The sequence below is a fragment of the Carcharodon carcharias genome, chromosome 13 (genome assembly GCF_017639515.1).
Source record: "Carcharodon carcharias isolate sCarCar2 chromosome 13, sCarCar2.pri, whole genome shotgun sequence".
Classification (NCBI taxonomy): domain Eukaryota; kingdom Metazoa; phylum Chordata; class Chondrichthyes; order Lamniformes; family Lamnidae; genus Carcharodon; species Carcharodon carcharias.
Window position 1 is genome coordinate 82,031,008 of NC_054479.1, and position 20,769 is coordinate 82,051,776.

Here is a 20,769-nt window from a genome sequence, read left to right on the forward strand (position 1 = left end):
GCAGCATGGAGAAGTGAGCCTGCTGGAAAGCTGGGAGTAATTTGGGACTTAATCTTATATTGTTACACATCTGCCAGAAGTGCAGTGTATAGCAAAAGGAGTTATAAGGTATATCTCGATTATGTTAATTAGTTAATATGAAAGTACCTTTTCTTTAGTTTGGTGTATTAGTTGTCTGTTAAGTAATATTTAGTCTATGTTTATTTTAGTTTGTTACAGTAAAAGTCTGAAAATATGAAATATTGTCCTCTGCTTATCACCAGTCGCTGGGAAATTCATCTCTTTTTTAAAGTTATTGGTCACACTAGCCACAGATACCATCGCTTCTTTGGGCACTGTGTGAGGCTGAACTAGACTGTTTGCAACCTTTGCATCCAATTTGGTCCTGAATTGAACTTCTGCCCCATATCCTCTCCATCACCAAGACTGCTTAATTCTGCACCTGTAATATTGTCTATCACCACCCACCCACTCACCTCATCTGCTGCTGAAAGCCTCATCCATGCCTTTGTTGCCTCCAGGCTCAACTATTCCAATGCTCTCCAACATCCATAAACTCGAGTTTTTCCAAAATTCTGCTGTGCATATCTTAACTCGCACTAAGTCCTGCGCACCCATCACTCCTCTGCTCAATGGCCTACATTGGTTCCTGCCACTACAATGCCTCAATTTTAAAATTCTCATTCTTGTATTTGAATCCTTCCTTGACCTTTCCCTTCTCTAACTCCGTAATATCCCCCAGTCCTATAATCATTCAAAATCCTCATAATCCTCCACATCATTTTTCCAGTGGCAAGAAAGTTGGCAGATCGACTATCAATCAGGAGGCCAATTGAGCCACTTAAGGCATTTTGCCCATGTTGGGAAGGTCCAGCTTGGCACAGGGAGACCACTACATGAAACCTGGCAGTGTCTCATCAGGTTCTGGAGGGTCCTCCTTCATGGGCACTTCATGGCTCACAGAGGGACCCCTTGCATTGTAATGGCTACTCTCGCAGAATTGTGCTGCCAGCGCTCAGCCCACCATCACCCCACTCCTTGAGCATCAGGGCCTGCCTGACCCTGGCTTCCCCCAACAATACTTACCCCTCTTCAAGGGTGTCCAGCCATTGAGGCGCCTTTTCCCTGCAGTTGCAGCTTCAGCAATGGCCACCATTAAAGGCCAGCCCTCTCATTGCAGGCGGGCCACCATCCTTAGTGGAACGCTGGCCCCAGCGGTCATTTAATTGGCCGCCACTGGCAAAATGCAAATCCAGGTCCCACCACCTGCTGAAGTGGGGTCACCTCCCGTTATTGGCCCCTAAAGGACTTCAGCCCTCACAACAAATGTAGCCCATTATTCCATTTAAAATACAGATTTACAGCTCATGGTTAGACAATGAGTATAACAACAAAATTTTCGAGTAACATTTAAAGTGAGGAACAGGAAATGACAAGCAGGTGGTGGAAAGAGGGTGAGGTGAAGGTAGGAAAATAAGGAACAGGGATCATAGCAAGCTAGCGAAGAAAATAAAAATCAGACTAACGCACTGTCTAATATTTTTGTCAGTGACTGATATCCACAGATTCCAATGGATATTGATCTGAAGCAGGAAGAATGTGAGAAGTGGCTTCCATTTTTTTATTTATTCTTTCGCAGGGTGTAGGCTTCGCTGGCATAGCCAGCATTTGTTGCCCCCCATCCACAATTGCCCTTGAACTGAATGGCTTGCTTGGCCATTTCAGAGGGCAGTTCAGAGTGAACCACACTGCCGTGGATCTGGAGTCACATTTAAGCCAGACCGGGTATGGATTTCCTTCCCTAAAAGGCATTAGTGAGCCAGATGGGTTTTTACAACAATTGATGATAGTTTCATGGTCACCATTACTGAGACTAGCTTTCAATTCCAGAGTTTAATTAATTGAATTTAAATTCCACCAGGTGGGATTTGAATCCATGTCCCAGAGCATAGCCAAGGCCTCTGGATTACTAGTTCAGTGACATTACCATTATGCCACCATCTCCCCCCAAGCCCAAAAAGAAAAGTTGAAATGAGAAATGAAACAACTTTATGGACCTCTTGTGACTCAACACACTTCTGTACTAGGTTGACCGAGTAGGAAACTCATTACCACTTCCTGCTCAAGCCTATCATGAATACCATAGTCTGGCCTGATGATACCACTATGACTGTACATACCTATGTTATGAAGGACCCTGCTGGTTGGTCCTAGTCATCACATGGCTTCAGAGAAGGCCCAATTTCTTCCAGTCAGGCAGGGTTAATATTCACCCCCCACAACCCTCCCACCACCCCCATCCTGAACACCCCCCCGCCATTGGCCCCCCATCCCCATCCCCATCCCCCCCCAACAACAACCCCCCCCACCCTTTCTCCCGTTTCCCCCCCCCACCAAATTCTTTGCTGCACAGAGGACAACAAATTCTTACCAGCAGCTGCAAGTTCCATTAGGGAACTTGATTTGTTTATCCCACCAATCGGACCTGTGCAGGCAGTTGCACTAAGCTGAGTATTACCACCACCACCTAAGAAAGCAACACAAGTTTCAGTATGTTTACCATCTTCGCAATGGTTGTATGAAGCTTATACACCATAATTTGCTAACTTCTGCAAAAAATATTTCCTAAGACATGTCAAAATACTCCTGCACTGTTTCTCGAGGAATATTCTTTAAAAGAAGGGAAGTTATGTTAAACTTACATAAAACCTTGGTTAGATAACAATTAAGAGGACTGCACTCAGATCTGGTCTCCATGTTATAAAAAGGATATAGAAGCACTGGAAAGAGTGCAAAAAAAGACACAGGGCAGGATTTTCCTGTCAGCAAGTTGTGGCGGGGGGGGTGCTTGCCAACGCATAAAATGACACGCAGTGATATCGGGCATAAGTCCTGACGTCACCGTACCCCATTTAAATTTGTAGGTAGGCAGGGGCACAGCAAAATCAGTTGTGCGCCCGCCGACCTGTCAAAGGCCAATTGAGGCCATTGACAGAGTCATTGAAGTAATTAATGGACCTGCCCGTCCAACCTTAAGGTTGGCGGGCAGGCCAGGAGCCCTGATGGGAATTAGAAAAAGCATGAAACCTCATCCATGGGCGGGATGAGTTTCATATAGGTTTTTAAAAATTTATTAAAGTTTTTTTTTAAATTATGGACATGTCCCAACTCATGTGACAGTGTCACATGAGGGGACATGTCAGGAATTTTTTAAATTCTATTCTTAATACTTTAGACAGGACAGCCGATCTCCCTGTGGCGGCACTTAGCCTCAGGGAGATGAGTGCGCTCTTTCGTGTGCATGCGCAAAAGAGTGCACTCTCAGGTTTAGGGATTCCCCACCAGCCGCACAGGAAGCGTATAGCACTTCCGTGTGGACGTCATGCTGGACGGGCCTTAATTGGCCCACCCACATAAAATGGCGCCGCCCCCCACCCCCCACCCCAATTGGGGGCAGCGATTGGAGGTGCACCTGTGTGCGCCCGCAATTCAACTTCGCCCCCGACGGGGGGAAAATCCTGCCCACAAAGATGTTATCAGAACTGATGGGGTACAGCTATCAGGAAAGATTAAACAAGCAGGGGCTCTTTTCTCTTGAAAAGGCTGAGGGATGACCAGACAAAGGTCTTCAAGATTATTAAAGAATTTGATAGGATAGACATAGAAAAGTTGTTTCCATTTGTGGGGAGTGCAAAACTAGAGTCCATAAGTATAAAATAGTCACTAATAAATCCAAAAAGGAATTCAGGAGAAACTTCTTAGGGAGTGGTCAGAAAGTAAAACTAGCTACCACATCGACCAGTTGAGCTGAGTAGTCTAGATACATTTAATTGGAAGCTAGATAGGTGCATGAGGGGAAAAGGAATAGAAGGATATATTGATAGAGTTAGATGAAGCAAGGAGATAGAAGGCTCACATGGACTTTCTGGGCTGAATGGCTTTTTTGCCGTGCTGTAAAATTCTATGATATTCCGTGTATATAATCCAAAATTTATAATTCGATGCTTACCATTGAAATCAAGCCCAACATTTTCATTGTTCGTTCGAAAATTTAAAAAGGAAAAAACTTCTGGAGAATTTGCGTCTGTTCCGAAAAACATCGTTCATATTCCAAAGTTACAGCCTGATCAGAAGTGAATCTAGTAGATTTACTATAATGATACTGAAATTCAAGGTTAAGGTATGAAGAAAGATTAAACAAACTAGGATTGTATTCTCAGAATTTAGAAGGTGAAGGGGTAATTTCATCAACAGTTTCAAGATATTAAGGGGAATGTATTGGATAGATGAGGAGAAACTATTTCCACCAGAAGGGGTGCCTAAGGTTAGGGGGCATAGTCAAAAATTAGAGCTAGGCCTTTCAGGAATGAAATTAGGAAACACTTCTTCATGCAAGGATACTTCATAAAAATAATGACAATTGCAGAAAAACCTAAATGGTATAATAGCTATAACATTATAAAGGCAACACAATGCAGTGCAATGTTGATGTAAAAACTCAAAATCACACCTGCGAGGAGTAGGAGACCTGCCAAGAAAAGTTCAGTTGTCACGTCGATTACTTCATGTTCAGCAGGAAAGGGAGGCCTAGTCTGTAGTACACGTCTATTACCACTTGACAATGCCTCTGTAATAGCAAGGAACTGAGCTGCACTGCCGGGAAACATTTCTGCCAGCAGATATTCCGTGGCATTGTGTGGCCAGGGCAACTGTAGGAAATTAAAAGAAAATGTTAGTCAGGAAGAAAACAATAAGAATAAGAGCACCAAAATAAATTGTCTTTGCTTGTGATTTAAGTGGCCTTAACAAGTTAATACTTTCCTAAGTTATCAAGGCTCAGAGTGAACATTTCCATATTTCAGGCACCCAGTGCATAAAGGGTCAGATACAGCACAGCCATCTACAGAACTAAGCTCCCCTTATTTCACCAATGTGGCACTTCAATTCACACTCCAACAAACTTTGTGGGCTTTCTACAGGATATTATTCATTCAATTTTATTTTCATTAGGAATTGATTAATCTATAGATGATAATCTATAGATTTAGATGAAGAGGCAGAGAGTAATGTGTCTAAGTTTGCTGAAGATACAAAGCTGGGTGGGAATCTAAGTTGTAAGGAGGACACAGGGATGCTGCATGGAGATATGGACAGGTTATGTGTGAGCAACAATCTGGCAGATGTAGTACAATGTGGGGAAGTGTGAAGTTATTCACTATGGCTGTAAGAATAGAAAAACAGAATGTTTCTTAAAAGGTGTAAAACTTCTAAACGTTGATGTTCGGAGAAACTTGGGTGTGCTCATTCAAGGAACTCAAAGTTAGCATGCAGGTATAGGAAGCAATTTGGAAGGCACATGGCGTGTTAGCCTTTATTGCAATGGAATTGGAGTACAGGAATAAAGAAGATTTGCTATGATTGCACAGGGTTTTGGTGAGATCAAAACTAGAGAACAGTGCAGTTTCGGTCCCCATACTTAAGGAAGGATATACTTAAATGAGAGGCTGTACAATTATGGTACGCTAGCGTGGTAGCTGTGATAGGAGGATTGTCCTTTGATAAGAGGCTGAGTATATTGGGCCTATATAGGTTTAGAAGAATGAAAGGCGATCTCATTGAAACGTACAAGATTCTGAAGGACCACCTGATTCTTCCCAAATCCCCCCACCTCTCAAGCTTGGCCCTGGCTTCTGAAAGTGGCTGGACCTTTAAACTTATTTGCCTTAAGGAAACTGGTGCCATAAAGGGGGCATGGCTTGCCTACTTCCAACTCCACAACCTTCGACTGAAGGCCTCAGGAGCACGCTGCCCTATACAGTTCTCACTTGGCCTGAGTCAGAAGGTCAGGTAAGAAAGGATCACCTGGATTTCCAGGTGAATAACTAGGAGCGGAGTGGCAATCTGACTCTGATTGCCACTCCATGGAAGTTCAGCCTATTGTTTCCCTGGCTGGGGAATCTAGAATTTGTGGACACAGAATCAGGATCAGGGTCGCTCACTTAGGGTTGAGATGGGAAGAAATTTCTTCACTCAAAAGGTCGTGAATCTTTGGAATTCTCTACCCCAAAGAGTTCTAGATGCTCCATCACTGACTATATTTAAGGCTGGGATAGACAGATTTCTGGGCTCTCAGGAAATCAAGGGATATGGGGAGCGTGTGAGAAAGTGGAGCCCAAGATCAGCCAAGATCATATTGAATGGCAGGGAAGGCTCAATGGGCCATATGGTCTACTTCTGCTCCTATCACTTGTGTTTTAATAAAAGGTCACTGACCTGAGCCTGAAGTAACTGCTGAAGGGGGATGGGGTAGGGGGTCATGGGTTCTGGCATGGGTGGTGAGGGGTTAAATCCTCAAAACTGCTGCAGGGGTAAGGACTGATGGTGGGTCCGAAAACCATTATGATCTAACTCAATCACTTCTGGCTTTTACCATGACACATTTGGAGGCATGAGGGAAATTCCTGTGGAGATGTCAGGTATGTAATTTAAAAATTTTATGAGCTAATTTATTCTAACTTTAACCCAGCATTCTGGCTCTAACAACCAGTGCATGGGACTCCCTAGCTATGTCAAGCTCACTAGGGTTGCCTAGACAAAAAACACGATGGGGATTTATTACTCAGTGAAATAGACAGCCTGGGAAGCCTATTTAGGGTGAAACTGCACAGCTGCTCTCCTGTCTATGTGAAAGGCTTGTTCTCACAAGATTTTTTCTGAGAATGTGCGTTCACTGCTTTATAGATGATTTCCAACTTTTTGGATAAAAGCAAAACACTGTGGGTGCTGGAAATCCAAAACAAAAACATAAATACCTGGAAAAACTCAGTGGGTCTGGCAGCATCTGCAGATAGGAGCACAGTTAACGTTTCGAGTCCGAATGATCCTTCAACGGAATTAAGTAAAAATACAAGAGAGGTGAAATATAAGCTGGTTTAAACGGGGGGTGGGACAAGAAGAGCTGGATAGAGGGCCAGTGATAGGTGGAGATAACCAAAAGATGTCACAGACATAAGGACAAAGAGGTGTTGAAGGTGATGCTATTATCTAAAGGAATGTGCTAATTAAGGATTGAAAGCAGGACGAGCAAGGTACAGAAACGTTAACTGTGCTCCTATCCGGAGATGCTGCCAGACCTGCTGAGTTTTTCCAGGTATTTTTTTTTGTATTACAGGCAGAAGATGAGCTTTCTCAGCATTATGGAGCAACAGTGCCTCAGGAAGCTCAGACCTGCACAGCATGTCGTTGCTGACATCTGTGGCCTCCTGGAACAAGTCCACCTTCCCAGTGGACCAGATAGGCACGCATTGCATATGGTCATTAAGGTCACCACAGTCCTGAATTTATATGCCTCTGGCTCCTTCCAAGAATGTCCTGGTGACATCTGCAGGATTTTGCAATCTGCTGCCCACAAGTGCATCTCCCAGGTGACTGATGCCATACTTATCAGGGACTTGCATTTGCTACTTATAGGACAGTCAGAATCAGAGGCTCTCACATTTGTTGCCGTGGCTGGATTCCCACACAGGCTGCACTCATCAGATCAATCAGCAATTTTTTGTCAATTGGGAGGGATTCCACTCCATCAATGTTCAGCTGGTACGTGACCACAGGATGGTTTCTATACATGTCTATGCATGGGAGCCTGGGAGCTGCCATGATTCCTTCTGCGCCAGTCACATCCACCATAGGGCTTCACACTCCAAGCACAAGAAGTGCTTGATGATCCTTTTTAGCACAGACTGATCACCAAATACTACACTTTAGCATTGGTGCAGCAGCATGCTCTCTGACATAGGTCAAGCACTGGTGGGCTGGATTTTCCTCTGCTGTCCTACTCAAAGTTAAGCAGAATAACAGCAGAACGTAGGAAAAAATTGGGTGGTAAGTCTTACCTCACAGCCCTGCCACAACTTCAAGTTTTTTCCTCCCCACCCTCACCAGGACATCCATTTCCTGCCCTTTGCACATTAATGCCAGCAGTAAGGTAGGACTGATAAATAACCAGGTTTCCCAGCTTCTGGTCACTATCACCACTGGCCATCAGGACAAAGATGACAGCAGCCTCTGTGGTAGAGGAACAAGCAACCAGTTACTGGATGTTGGGAGAAAGCCCAGTAAGTGGGCCTCTCTCCCTCCGTATAGACTTCAAATGCAAACCATTAAAATCTTAAAAAAGAAATCCTCTGCTTCTCCTTTGGGTTTTCCTTCATGCACACACCACCCACCACCACCACCAACAACCCCCACCCCCACTCTTTGGAATCCCAGCCACAACTCCAGGCACTGCAATCATGGGCTTGTGTTATCAGCAGCAGGCACCCTCCTAATGGTGAAGCAGGGGCTCACATGATGCCAAGTGAAAGGCAACCAAAGAAGAAAGGTCAGGGTAAGAGCAGGGTCACAGTGGTGGTAAAGTTCCCATCCTACCACTGACCTAGTGTGAAACCTCTGACTGCCAGTTAGTGAAGGAGGAGGCCTGAAATCAATTTTGACTCAATTTTAGATTTGTTCACCAAGTGACATTACAAATGTATAGCTCTTAACTCTACAACCCACCACAAGTGTCAATAAGTGCCTCTTTATATGCTTAAGTAATTATCTAATTAGTGCCCACCCACCCCCAACTGTATACACTTAACCTTAATTTATAAACTGTCACCTACCAACATGGGAAGAATTCAGCCCTGATTGTGCAATATAAAATATAAATTTAACATCACTACACTGTTAGCAATAACAGCTGAAGTAGATTGTAAAGAAAATAATTTGTCCTAATATAAACAACTGGTGTGGTTTGTTCTACAGTTCACATTTTAATGGCTAAGAGCTGGTGTGATAGCTCTTTTCACGCATTAAAACATCGTATTGGATGGCCAAAAATGAATGTTAATTATATATATTAAAGTTAAGGATATAAAGGTGTAGGGCTATCACACCCAAAGGCCAATTGCCTGAAATGGGTATTTGGTTAGCAAATGTTCCAGAAGGGTCCAATGAATTAAGGGATGCAGCTATTCGAGCTCGTAATGTGGTTCATTTACACTTGCTAGAAGCGACATACAGTCATATGCAGTGACCTGTACAAAGTAAAAAAAAAAGGAATACAATCAAGCTTGTGGCTTTTTGAATTACATGGGAGTTTCAGGAGCCTATAATTCTCTGTTGCTTTTTCCATAGCAACACCTTGGCCAATCAGAGTCAACTTGCCAACCAATCAGCACCCTATCTCCTGTTGAATAAATTGCTGTGATCATTTGAAAGTTGACATGCTTGCATTTGTCCTGATGAGTGCCAAGACACAAAGCTTCGGCAATGTGTCTCTCTTTTCAGCAAGATGCAACTATTGTGGGAGTGCAGGAAAAGCTACTGGCAAGTTTAATTACCGGTTAAATTTTCAAGATGATGGCCAAAATGTGAGGTCCATGGACAAGCAAAATGGGGTATAAGATTGGAAAGTAAGAAAACGCATTGCAAGTTTTAATGGTGGGTCTGAGAGTGACTTTTGCCTTAGAAAATAATCACGTACCAGAGGAAGAGTCTCCAACCAGGTGAGAGAGAGATTTCTTTTCATTCTTTCATGCAATGTGGGCCCTTGAGAAAGTGGTGGTGGGGCCGCCTCGTTGAACTGCTGCAGTCCATCTGCTCCAGGTAAACCCACAATGCTATTGGAAAGGGAGTTTTGGAATTTTGATCCTGCAACAGTGAAGGAATGCCAATATAGTTCCAAGTCAGGATGATGTGTGGCTTGGAGGGGAATGTGCAGGTAATGGTGTTACCATGTGCCTGTTGTCCTCATCTTTCCAGGTGGTTTGGAAGGTGCTGTTGAAGGTGCCTTGGTGAGTTGCTGCAGCGCATCTTGTAGATGGTACACACTGCTGCCATTGTGTGTTGTTGGAGGAAGTGAATGTTTAAGTTGGTGCATGGGGTGCCGGTCAAGTGGGCTGTTTTGTCTGGATGGTATAGAGTGCCTTGAGTGTTGTTAGAGTTGCATTCATGCAGGTGGAGGGTATTCCATGACACTCCTGACTTGCTTTGTAGATGCTGGACAGGCTTTGGGGTGTCAGGAGGTAAGTTACTCCTCTCAGAATTCCAGCTCTGACCTGCACTTATAGCCACAGTATTTAAATGGCTGGTCCAGTTATGATCAATGGTAACTCTCAGGATGTTGATAGAGGAGGATTCAAGGCATTGAATGTGAAGGGGAGATGGTTATATTCTCTCTTGTTGGAGATGGTCATTGCCTGGCACATGTGCACCACAAATGTTGCTTGCCACTTATTAGCCAAAGCCAGAATGTTTTCAGTTCTTGCTGCATATGGACACAGGCTGCATCAATAACTGAGGAGTTGGAAATGGTATCCGACATTGTGCAGTCATCAGCGAACATTCCGAACTCTGACCTTATGTTTGATGAAGCAGCTGAAGATAGTTGGACCTAGGGCACTACCTTGAGGAAATCCAACATTACTGGGGCTGAGATGATTAACCTCCAAAAACTGCAACCATTGTTCTTTGAGTGAGGTATGACTCCAGCTAGCAGAGAGTTTACCCCTGATTCCCATTGACTTCAATTTTACCAGGGTTTTTTGATCAAATGCTGCACTGATATCAAGGGCATCACTTTAGCCAGAACCACCACTATTGTCACCATGAGCACCTCCTTTAGCCAGAACCACCACTATTGTCACCATGAGCACCTCCTTTAGCCAGAACCACCACTATTAACAACCTTTTGTTTATGACATCTTTCACATTCCCTCCTTTGCCTCCACCTATTGCTGGCCTTCTATCCAGCTTCTCCTGTTCCGCAACCCTCCCCCTGCCTTAAATAGTATATATTTCAGCACATTTCTACTTTCTTTCAGCTCTGAAGAAGAGCCATACGGACTCGAAACGTTAACTGTCTTTCTCTCCATAGATGCTATCAGACCTGCTGAGTTTTTCCAGCATTTTTTGCTTTTGTTTCAGGTTTCCAGCATCCACAGTATTTTGCTTTTATCAAGGGCATTCACTCTCACCTTCCCCCTCCCCACTTTCCTTGCCCCACTAGTATTAGTGGTAGTCCTGAAACACATCAAAGGACATGTAAACACCACAACTTATTACACAATAAAATGAGGGCTATGGAACAGTCTCAAGATAGAACTAGAGGCAGAAGCCAAGTTTTATTTGTGCCAATAGACTAGAGGATAAACAAATCAATGAGACAAAACGACAGGAAGTTGATCATTGGAAGGAATTTGGAGGTTACTCTAAACAACAGGACAGACCCAGTGGGGTGGTGGCACACCGTTATATAGTCGGGAGGGAGGTGCCCTGGGAATCCTCAACATCAACACTGGCCACCATGAAGTCTCATAGCACCAGGTCAAATATGGGCAAGGAAACCTGATTACCACGTGCCGCGCCCCCCTTAGCTGATGAATCTGTGCTCCTCCATGTTGAATACTACTTGGAGGAAGCACTGAGGGTGGCACGGGTGCAGAATGTACTCTGGGTGGGAGACTTCAATGTCCATCACTAAGAGCGGCTCAGTAGCGCCACTACTGACCAAGCTGGCCGAGTCTTAAAGGGCATAGCTGCTAGACTGGATCTGCGGTAGGTTGTGGGGGGAACCAACAAGGGAGAAAAACATACTTGACCTCATCCTCATCAACCTGTCTGCCACAGATGCATCTGTCCATGATAGTATCAGTAGGAGTGACCACCACATAGTCCTTGTGGAGACCAAGTCCCGTCTTCACATTGAGGATACCCTCCATCGTGTTTGTGTGGCACTACCACCTTGCTAAGTGGGATAGACTTTAAACAGGTCTAGCAACTCAAGACTTGGCATCCATGAGGTGCTGTGGTTCATCAGCAGCAGCAGAATTGTACTCAACCACAATCTGTTACCTCATGGCCCAGCATATCTCCCAATCTACCATCACCTTCAAGCCATGGGATTAACCCTGGTTCAACAAAGAGTGCAGGAGGGTATGCCAGGAGCAACATCAGGCATACCTAAGCCTATCAACCTAGGGAAGCTACAACACAGGATGACTTGCATACCAAACAGCATAAGCAGCAAGTGATAGACAGAGCTAAGCAATTCCACAACCAACAAATCAGATCTAAGCTCTGCAGTCTTGCCACATCCAGTTGTGAATGGTGATGGACAATTAAACAACTCACAGAAGGAGAAGGATCCACAAATATCCCCATCCTCAATGATGGAGGAGCCCAGCACATCAGTACAAAAGATAAAGCTGAGGCATTCACAACAATCTTCAGCCAGAAGTGCTGAGTGGATGATCTATCTCAGCCACCTCCTGAGATACCTTGCACCACAGATGCCAGTCTTCAGCCAATTCAATTCAACCCACATGATATCAAGAAACAGCTGAAGGCACTGGAAACTGCAAAGGCTATGGGCCCTGACAATATTCCAAAATAGTACTGAAGATTTTTGCTCCAGGACTTGCCATGTCTCTAGCCAAGTTGTTCCAGTACAGCTATAAGACTGGCTTCTACCCAGCTATGTGGAAAATTGTCCAGGTATGTCCTGTGCACAAAAAGCAGGACAAATCCAACCTGGCCAACTTCCGCTCCATCAGTCTTCTCTTCATCATCAGTAAAGTGATGGAAGGGGTCGTCAACAGTGCTATCAATTGGCACTTATTTAGCAATAAACTGCTCACTGATGCTCAGTTTGGGTTCCACCAGGGTCACTCACCTTCAGACCTTACGAAGCCTTGGTTTAAGCATGGATGAAAGAGCTGAACTCCAGAGGTGAGGTGAGGTGAGAGTGACTGCCCTTGACATCAAGGCCGCATTTGACCGAGTGTGGTACCAAGGAGCCCTAGCAAAACTGGAGTCAATGGGAATCAGGGGAAAACTCTACACTGGTTGGAGTCAGGCATAGCACAAAGGAAGATGATTGCGGTTGTTGGAAGTCAATCATCTCAGTTCCAGAACATCACTGCAAGAGTTACTGAGGGTGGTGCCCTAGGTCTAACCAACTTCAGCTGCTTCATCAATGACTTTTCTTCCGTCATAAGGTCAGAAGTGGGGATGTTTGCTGATGATTACCCAATGTTCAGCACCATTCGCGACTCCTCAGGTACAGAAGCAATCCATGTCTAAATGCAGGCCTGGACAAGTGGCAAGTAACATTCATGCCAAACAAAGACCACCTCCAACAAGAGAGAATCTAACCATCAACCCTTAACATTAGCATTACTGAATCCCCCACTGTCAACATCCTGGCAGGTTACCATTGACCCGAAACTGAACTGTTCAAGCCATATAAATACGTGGCTACAAGAGCAAGTCAGAGGCTAAGAATCATGCAGCAAGTAACTCACCTCCTGGCTCCCCAAAGCCTGTCCAGTATCTATAAGGCACAAGTCAGGAGAGTGTTGGAATACTCCCCACTTGCCTGGATGAGTGCAGCTCCAACAACATTCAAGAAGCTTGACACCATCCAGGACAAAGCAGCCCGCTTGATTGGCGCCCCTTCCACAAACATTCACTCCCTCCACCACCAACAAACAGTGGCAGCAGTGTGTACCATCTACAAGATGCACTGCAGGAGCTTATCAAGGTTCCTTAGACAGGACTTTCCAAACCTCAACCACTACCACCTAAAAGGACAAGGGCAGCAGATACATGGGAGCACCGCAACTTGGAAGTTCCCTTCCAAGCCATTCACCAATCTGATTTTGGAAATATATCGTCATTCCTCCACAGTCACTGGGTCAAAATCCTGGAACTCCCTTCCTAACAGCACTGTGGGTGCACCTACGTCACAGGGACTGCAGCGATTCAAAAAAGCAGCTTACACCTTCTCAAGGGGTAATTAAGGATAGGCAATAAATGCTGGCCTAGCCAGCAAATCCCACATCCCATAAATAAATAAAAAAACAGGGGACAACCAGCCTCATCACATATATGGATTTGTACAGAAAACGTCCTTGCAGATGGGGCTTATGTGGCCTTAGTGAGACAAGTTGCTCAGGCTTTTGAAGAGTCATTGGACAGTACAGATGTTGGAGTGGATTCTCCCACAACGGGAAAAGTATTCGTGACAGTCCTTTTAGTTCTTTCTACCACATATTCATGGGAGTTTAGATCAATTGACATAAAAGCCACGTTTCTGCAGGGTCAAAGTTATCGGAGAGAAGTGTTTCTGAAAACACAAAGAGGCAAATCGCAGAAGGCAATGTATGGAAACTAAACGATACCTCAAGGGTGTGGTATTTTTAGGTGAGATCTGCTTTGTTGAAAGTAGGCTGTTTTCAACTTAAAGGCAGATCCTGCAATGTTTTATTGAATATCAAAAAGGGAAACTTTCAGGCATTTTCATGATACATGTTAATGATTTCTTTTGAAGTTGTACTGTGGAATTTGAGAAATATATTATTAATAAGATTAAAATGGAATTTAAGATTGGAAGTCAGGCTTAAGAGGACTTTAACTATATTGGTTCAGATATTAAACACGATTGGTCTGGAGTAACTTTGAATCAGCAATCCCATTTAAAGAGTGTTACTCCTATCCCGGTTAATTGTGCTGGGTCATCACAGAATGGTGATGTCACATCTAAAGAAGAGACAGAATTGTTGCAAGGTTGAATTGGTCAGCTGAATTGGTTATGCACTCAGACAAGACCAGATACTAGCTTTTATGTATTGGAATTAAGTACTATCATGAAACAAGCTAAAGTCCAGGATGCTTTAAGGAAAAATAAAACATTAAAAAAAATTAAATATGGATAAATACATGGGTGACCCAGAGAACATGAAATTAGTTATTGCTGAAAAAAAAACAGGTATTTTTGTCGAAGCTTTGGTGCAACTAGTGCATTTTCAATGGCAATGCCTCAACCAATCAGCACTCTCTTCCCATATTGTGTAAATTGTTGTTTCCCCTGACATTGGCATTTTCTTGTGCATTGTCCTGATGAGCACAAGACAAAAAGATTCGACAAAAAAAATCTTTTTCTTTTCATCAACACTCAAGTTCTATATTACTAAATTAGTTACTTTTTGTGATGCTTCTTATGTCAACCTTCCTGATGGGTATTCTAGTGCAGTGGGTTACATAATATTTTTGGTGGGTGAAAATGAGTAATGAATGTTTTCCTTTAGCCTGAGAGTAAATTTAAAAGTAATTAAAGTAAGAGTCATTAAAAGTATTTTGGCTTCAGAGGAATTCTGATTATTATGGAAGTAGTGGATATGGGATTCTATTTGGCAAATATTTTAGGGGAAATTCTGTACATGGGGAAAACTGAAAACTGTTTTCCCATTGAATGTTAGATAATCGCTGCTTGTGGGAAACGTACACGCTACAAAAAGTGTAAGTGATAAAAGATGAAAGATTGACCTTGCTAGCAAATGTTAGAAAAATAGAAATCTCCAAGATAAAATGGGCTGGTGCAAGTCAACATTTGTGTGATTGTTTCACAAAAAGAAGTGCTTGTTCCAAAAGATTATCTGGGGTCTGGAAGAGGGGCGTCTTGTAATGTAATGCTTCAGAAAGAATATGGAAAATCATTTTTTCATTTGTTTTGAAATATTGTGAATATTATTTAGCTTTTATTTTAACAAGAAAAAGGGAATCTGTTAACTGTATAAATTAAAGTGTATATAGATGGGGGTGGGGGGGGGTGCAGTCATTAGATAAGTACTTAAGCACATATAATGATATACTTAGGGACACTGGTGGTGGGTTGTAAAATAAGGAAGATAAAGGAAAAGTGATTGGAAGAGAAAGCCTGAGAGATCCAACAGTCTGCTAACCGTCATGACACGCAAAGCTTTTTTGAAGCCACCAGCCCATCTATAGACCAAGGTCAAATGGACAAAATCCCCTTTGCTCACAGGATGGTATCTCACTTCTTAAGAATGACAATTCCACCTGGCAACACTGGAAAGAACATTTCTAACAACTTCTCAATCATGAATCCACAGTGGCAACTGATAGTCGCCAGGTTATCCCCCAGTACCCTGTGATAGAATCCATGGGTGAACCACCATCAGTGGAAAATCTGCAACAGGCAATCAAACAAAGCTTGCAGCCCTGATAGCATTCTAGCTGAGGTCTTCAAAGCTGGTGACCTTTTGCTCACATCAAGACTCCATGCATTAATCCTACGGATTTGGGAGGAAAAAGAGATTCCCTCCTGACTTTAGGAATGCCACAATTGTAACTATCTTCAAGAAGGGAGATAAATGATGCTGTGGAAAGTATTGAGGTATTTGCCTCTTGTCCATAGCAGACTTCAGACTTTCCATAGGAACTTCTGACATGGCCTTTGTTGCCAGATAAATCCAAGAAAAATGTTGAGAACAACACCAGGAACTCTTCATTGTATTCATCAATCTGACCAAAGCATTTGACTCAGGAAATCATGAGGCTCTATAGATTGTGCTCCAAAGATTTGGATGTTCAAGAAACTTCATCCCAGTCCTACAATTGCTTCATGATAACATTACTGCAACTGTCTTGAGTGGGAGATCTAAAACAGTCCCCCTTCCAAATCCAGACCAGTGTCAAACAAGACTGTTTGATAGCCCCCATAGTATTTATAATCTACCTGACAGTGACTATTCACCTCATCAAAGATCAACTGTCCTCTGGTGTGATTATTAAATATGGCTTACATGGAAAACTCTTTAAGCTCAGTTGCCACTGTGCCAAAACTAAACTGACCACCATAGACACACATGAGCTACAGTTTGTAGATGACTATAATGTCGTTGCCCACTCCACACCAGATTTGCGAGCCACTATCGATCTCTTGGGGCAGGACTTTCCCGTTGGCCAGCAGGGGGTGGACGGGGGCGCTCACCGACGCGGAAAGTGACACGCGGTGACGTCAAGCGGAAGTCCCAACGTCACTGCGCCCCATTTAAATTTTAAGGTTGGCGGGAGTGCAGCAAAATCAGCTGTGCACCTGTCAACCTGTCAATGGCCAATTGAGGCCACTGACAGAGTCATTAAGCTAATTAATGGACCTGCCCGTCCTACCTTAAGGTTGGTGGGCAGGCCAGGAGCCCCGGTGGGAATTAGAAAATGCATGAAACCTCATCCACGGGCGGGATGAGGCTTCATGTAGGTTTTTAAAAATTTTATTAAAGTTTTTGTAAAAGTTATGGACATGTCCCAACTCATGTGGCAGTGTCACATGAGGGGACATGTCAGGAATTCTTTTTTCTCTATTTTTAATTTTTGTCACAGAACAGCTGATCTCCCTGAGGCAGCACTTAGCCTCAGGGAGATGAGTACGCTCTTTCGTACGCATGTGCAAAAGAGCGCACTCTCAAGTTTAGGGATTCCCCCCGCCCGCACAGGGAGCGCATAGTGCATCCGTGTGGACGTCGCACTGGGCGGGCCTTAATTGGCCCGCCCTCGTAAAATGGCGCGCGTCCCCGATTGGAGGTGCCAATCGGAAGCATGCCTGTGCACGCCCGCAATTCAACTTCACCCCTGACGGGGGGAATATCCTGCCCTTGAATTCTGTATACAAGGGATTTGACCTGTCCTTGAATGTTGCTAAAACAAAACTCATATCAACCCAGACCTGGTCAGTCAAATATTCCACCTCCATATATGTTAAACGAGAGACTCTGGAATATGTTGAGCACTTCCCAAACCTTGGCACTCACCTCTCTCAAAAGGCTATCGTTAAAGAGGAGATCCGATACTGGATCAGACATGCCAGCTCAAACTTCTTCGAACTACAACAGCAAGTGTTTAACAACAAAAATCTCTGTAAGCCAACAGGAGTTCTAGTGTTAGTTGTCGTCACCATGCTCCTGTACTGCAATGAGACCTGGACTGTGTATCTGCAACACATAAGAGCGCTAGAGAAATTCCAGCAGCAATGTTTCCACTGCATCCTTTGGATTCAATGGGAGGACCATCAAACAACCATTGGTGTCCCTCTTGAAACCATGCTCCACAATCATTTAGGCAAAACTCCTGAAAGCTCAACTACAATGGACTGGACACTACGTCCAGGTAACCAAAGGGTGTCTCCCCTGCCAGGTCCTGTTTTCTCAACTCTCAAATGGCCAGCATTTCAGGGGAGAACAAAGAAAATGCTTCAAAGACATTCTAAAGTTCTCCTTGAAGCATGACGGCATTGACAATGATTGGGAGGAGCTGCTCCAATCATTCAAAATGGTGATAACTTGTCCATCAAGCTGCATCAAGCTTCGAGTCCAAACACCTTAATAGTGAAGCAGAGCAGTGGCAAAGAAGGAAAGAAAAGGAAGAAAATCCTGCACTCCAAATCTCATTACCTCGTGGGCTGTCCTGCCCCAAGTGCCCAAAGATTTGGGGGTTGAGGATCAGCCTGTTCAGTCACATCAAGACCCTTGGCAGAAACTCGTAACCCTGAGTAGACTTGAATCGAGGGACAGCCAACAACAATGACAGTGGGTTGTAGAGTTAGGAGATATATATTTATAATGTTTGACTTTGGGAATAAATCTAAAACCTGAGTAAAGATTATCTTCTGGTCTCCTCCTTCACCGACTGGCTGTTAGAAGTTTAACAGTGAACAATATTTCATGGCTGTGTTTGAGTTCATACAGATGCAGCTCTGCCTTGAAAATGTGTACCTCATAGCAGCAAGAAATTTAAGCAAAACATTTTAGAAATCAATCACAACTTTACATTTGGTAAATAAACTAGGGCTAATTAAAAACTCACATTTTGAGACTCTTTGTAGTTAGTTTTTTGTTTAGGCCGCAAAATCCCTTTTGGTTTTCTTCTACTTTCAATAACTGCTCTTTTAAAGATCATTATGGACACCTAAAGGAAGCAAAACATTTTCAGTTAAATGTATTGGTTAAGTGGAAGTGAATATTACATTCTATTAAATTGATATCATTCAATGTTGCTGCTCCTGGTACCTTGACAGTGGCCTCTCTAAAGGCTTTTGCAACTTCAGGAGTTTGAGGAGAGGAGCCCATGGTTTCCATCTGGCTTAGTTCACTGATCTTGCCTAAAGCACGGCGAGCAAATGTCTATTTAAAATAAGAGACAACATTAACATGCTGTATAAAGATCAGAGAATACGTACAATCTTAACTTGCCGTGAAATGTTGCACATGTTAAAATTAATCTACATAAGCAACTTAATTTATATTACTGAATTATTCACAATGTTGTCAGAAGGATGTCATTCCTGTTTTAATTATTGATTTCAAAATTGACCTTAATAGTCTCCTTTGTGCTTTGGAATTCATTGATTAATGCCCATCATTTTAAAATTAATGTGTGATTATATAATTCTATAACAGTGCAAAGTTTAGGCATCCTATTAATGAAAGGATATCAGAGCCTTGCAAAAGGTGTGTCATAGACTCAGCAAGTTGTCACCAGGGATGAGAAGATACAGTTATGAAATACCTGAAAAATATTGGGCTGAATTCACTGGATGAGAGAAGGTTAAGTTCAAGTTCTTAGGCCTATACTCTCTAGAGTTTAGAAGGATGAGAGGAGATCTAATTAAGGTATATAAGATGCTAAAGGGAGGAGACATGGAGTGGATGTTTCCCCATGTGGGGCATTCTAGAACGAGAGGCCATAGTTTTAGGCTAAGGGGTGGTAGATTTAAATCAGAGATGAGGAGGAATTACTTTTCTCAAAGGGTCGTGAATCTGTGGAATTCACTACCTCAGAGTGCAGCGGATGCCGGGACATTGAATAAATTTAAGGAGGAGATGGACAAATTTTTAATTAGTAATGGGTTGAAAGGTTACGGGGAGAGGGCGGCAAATTGGAGTTGAGGCCGAAATGAGATCACCCATGATCATATTGAATGGTGGGGCAGGTTCGAGAGGCTGAATTGCCTACTCCTGCTCCTAGTTCTTATGTTCTAAGTGCAGATCTGAAAGAGGTGATCAAATTATAAAAGAAACATAGAGGTTCACAGAACAGCGCTCTTTCCAAGAAAACTCCAAAATTAATCCCATTGCCATACACTGAAAAGGGGGCATTTCAATATCTCACAACAATAAAGTGGTAAAGTAGATAGGTAAATTGCATGGACAACAGGATAACTGGAAAGGAATGGTTGAGGTACAAACAACTTTAGGAGGGTAAACAGTGACAGCATCTTCATAAAATATGTAAAGAGAGAACCTGAGCATGTTATATGAGCTTAGTGGTTCACAAAATCCAACTCAGAAGCAAGTATATATGTGGGGTCCAGTAACCTTTGTACAGGTTCATTTAACATAATCAAGATCAAAAGTAAGAACGTGGTCATGCAAGAATTTAGGCAAGAAACCTTTGAAAGCATAAGAAGAGCTCCAGAAAAGATCAAATAGAAAGTACAATTAGAAAATTTATTAAAAGGAGAAAAATCATGGCCCAGCCCAGATTTTCACCATGATGGATACCTTCTCTGTTGTGGCAAAAATGGCAGAATAGCCTGGAAATCCAAAGTCCCGCCCCGGGACTGGAGTCAGGCCAGGGTTTGTGCGTGCACAGTTTATGGTGGCAGCAGGGCATTTAAATCATCAGCTGCCTCCACTGAAGTGGGATTTTAGTAGGTCAGGAGTGTGAAACCTGGCATGTGCAGATTGGACCAGGAAAGGACTGATCTGAACTTGGTGGATTCATTTAAACAGTCAGGGTATTCCTTTGGATAAGGTGCCAGGACACCTTTGGGAGAGTTAGGTACTCTTTGAGATTGTTAAAAGTAAACATGATTGTTTGTAAGTGCATAAACTCATTGGAATAGTCAAAGCTGTCAAAGAACTGTCA

The 20,769-nt window shown here is 43.3% G+C and overlaps 1 protein-coding gene across 1 annotated transcript in view; it reads right to left on the minus strand.

Annotated features, from left to right (window-relative positions):
* LOC121286091 (cilia- and flagella-associated protein 54-like) overlaps positions 1-20,769 on the minus strand; it is a 254,632-nt gene that overhangs the window by 199,555 nt on the left and 34,308 nt on the right. Inside the window, exons 7-10 of the mRNA XM_041203086.1 lie at positions 18,909-19,022; positions 18,706-18,807; positions 4,511-4,709; positions 2,432-2,527 (exon numbers count right to left, since the gene is read on the minus strand). Of these exons, the coding sequence (XP_041059020.1) occupies positions 2,432-2,527; positions 4,511-4,709; positions 18,706-18,807; positions 18,909-19,022 (511 nt within the window). The remainder of the gene's footprint in view (positions 1-2,431; positions 2,528-4,510; positions 4,710-18,705; positions 18,808-18,908; positions 19,023-20,769) is intronic.